Source organism: Atta cephalotes, assembly GCF_000143395.1.
Source record: "Atta cephalotes unplaced genomic scaffold scaffold01513, whole genome shotgun sequence".
Classification (NCBI taxonomy): domain Eukaryota; kingdom Metazoa; phylum Arthropoda; class Insecta; order Hymenoptera; family Formicidae; genus Atta; species Atta cephalotes.
The window spans coordinates 913-2,857 of record NW_012131577.1 but is presented as its reverse complement, the minus strand read 5'-3'; the positions used below and the strand labels follow the sequence as shown (position 1 = coordinate 2,857).

The 1,945-nt window shown below is 31.6% G+C and overlaps 1 protein-coding gene across 1 annotated transcript; it reads left to right on the top strand.

Annotated features, from left to right (window-relative positions):
• Positions 1–996: 996 nt before the first annotated feature.
• LOC105625430 (histone-lysine N-methyltransferase SETMAR-like) lies at positions 997–1,323 on the top strand (the record flags this gene model as incomplete). Its single annotated transcript, XM_012206759.1, has 1 exon — positions 997–1,323. A coding segment is annotated over one exon (327 nt), but the record flags the coding sequence as incomplete, so codon positions are not given.
• Positions 1,324–1,945: the final 622 nt, after the last annotated feature.

The following is a 1,945-nucleotide window of genomic DNA, read 5'->3' as shown; positions in this document are numbered from 1 at the left end:
ATTATTTCAGTTAAAATAATATTTTACAATATTATTAAAAACAAGTTATTATCATAGGTATCATCATTTATACATTATTGTATATTTACTATTGTATATTTAATATTAATTATATTTTTTTTATATGTTCCGCCTCTTTCACAACATCTTTGAACAGATATGTTATAATTATACATCCATTAGCATTATTCATGGTTCTTTGAAGAAGCAGTTCCTGTATGATCACAGAAATGAAGCATAATAAGTGGAGGATTCGGAGGTAATCGAGCATGGGTGCATCATAAAATTAATTCTTGAATTCATAAAATAAATTTTTTTTATTATAATTTTGTTGCGTATTCTCTGAAATATGATGCTAATCAATAATATTTATTTTCACAATAAAATTTCATGAAACTTTTATGAAATTTTCTTTACCACTATTTCGCTATTAGTGACACAACTTGTCGAATTTACTTATTGCATTAATGACACTAGTAGTATATTTTTATGCTGATTAAAATCAATTCAAGATTTTATTTCCAATTCGAAAATTAATCGAAATTGGGATAAAAAATCCGTCGAAATTAATAGAAATTTCGAAAACTTTCGACTTTTATTTTCGACATCGAAACGACGTTTTTTTGAGAAATTATTTCTGATTGGAATATAATATAATATTAATAAAATACAATAATAAAATAAAATATTAGGTTGTCCGGAAAATTCGTGCCGATTTTTGGTAGGTGGCGTAAGGACAGATCTGAATATATCAGAACGATTGAAAACAAATGACATATCGTAAAAGACGATACTTCAGGCATACTTGGAAAAAAATTTGATTGCGATACGTTAATTTTTGTCAGTTTTATACGCCTTTGAATATAGAAGAAAACAAAGTGCATTTTAGGCATTTTAGGCATTTTAGGCATTTAATGCTTTTCTTTTATCGGAAAGGCAAAAATGTCACACAAGCGGCAAACAAGATATGTGCTGTTTATGGCGAAGGTGCTGTAGCTGAAAGAACTGTGGTTTGCTAGATTTAAAGCTGGTGATTTCAATCTTGAAGATCAAGAATGCCCGAGTAGGCTCTCTACCATAGATGAAGATCAGATTAAAATGAATGAACTGATCGAGAATAACTCACGCTATACGACACGTAAATTAGCAGAAATGTTGAATATGTCAAAATCCACCATCCACGAGCATTTTGTGAAGCTTGGTTACATAAACCATTTTGATGTATGGGTTCCCCATGATTTAACGGAGAAAAATCTGATGGATCGCATTTCCATTTGCGACTCGCTTCATAAACGCAACGAGGAGACACCATTTTTGAAGCAAGTAGTGACGAGGGATAAAAAATGGAAAAATCATTTACAATAATGTTGAGCGAAAAAGATCTTGGGGAAAGCGAAATGAACCACCTTTAGCCATCCCAAAAAATCTTCATTCAAAGAAGGTCATGTTCTGTGTCTGGTGGGATTGGAAAGGGATCCTGTATTATGAGCTTTTACCAAACAACGAGACGATAAATTCAGAGAAGTATTGTTCTCAATTAGACGAATTGAAAACAGCAATTGAACTTCTGAACAAAAACGTTCAGAAATAGAATCGGAAGGGCGTAGTGTTTCATCAGAACAATGCGCGGCCTCATGTGATAATTCGACAAAAATTATTGGAGCTTGGTTGGGATGTTCTACCCCATCCATCATATTCATCTTGCGCCCTCTGATTTCCATCTATTTCGATCATTACAAAATTCCCTTAATGGAAAAAGCTTCAACTCTTTGGTCGAGGTAAAAAATTACTTAGAAAAGTTTTTCGCAAAAACTTGAGAGATTCTGAAAGGACGGAATTTTCAAGTTGCCTGGAGAAAGGTTGTAGAACAGAATGACACCTATATAATTTAATAAATGTAATTTAATAATGTAGTAAATGTAAAAAATGTATACTAAAATTTAAT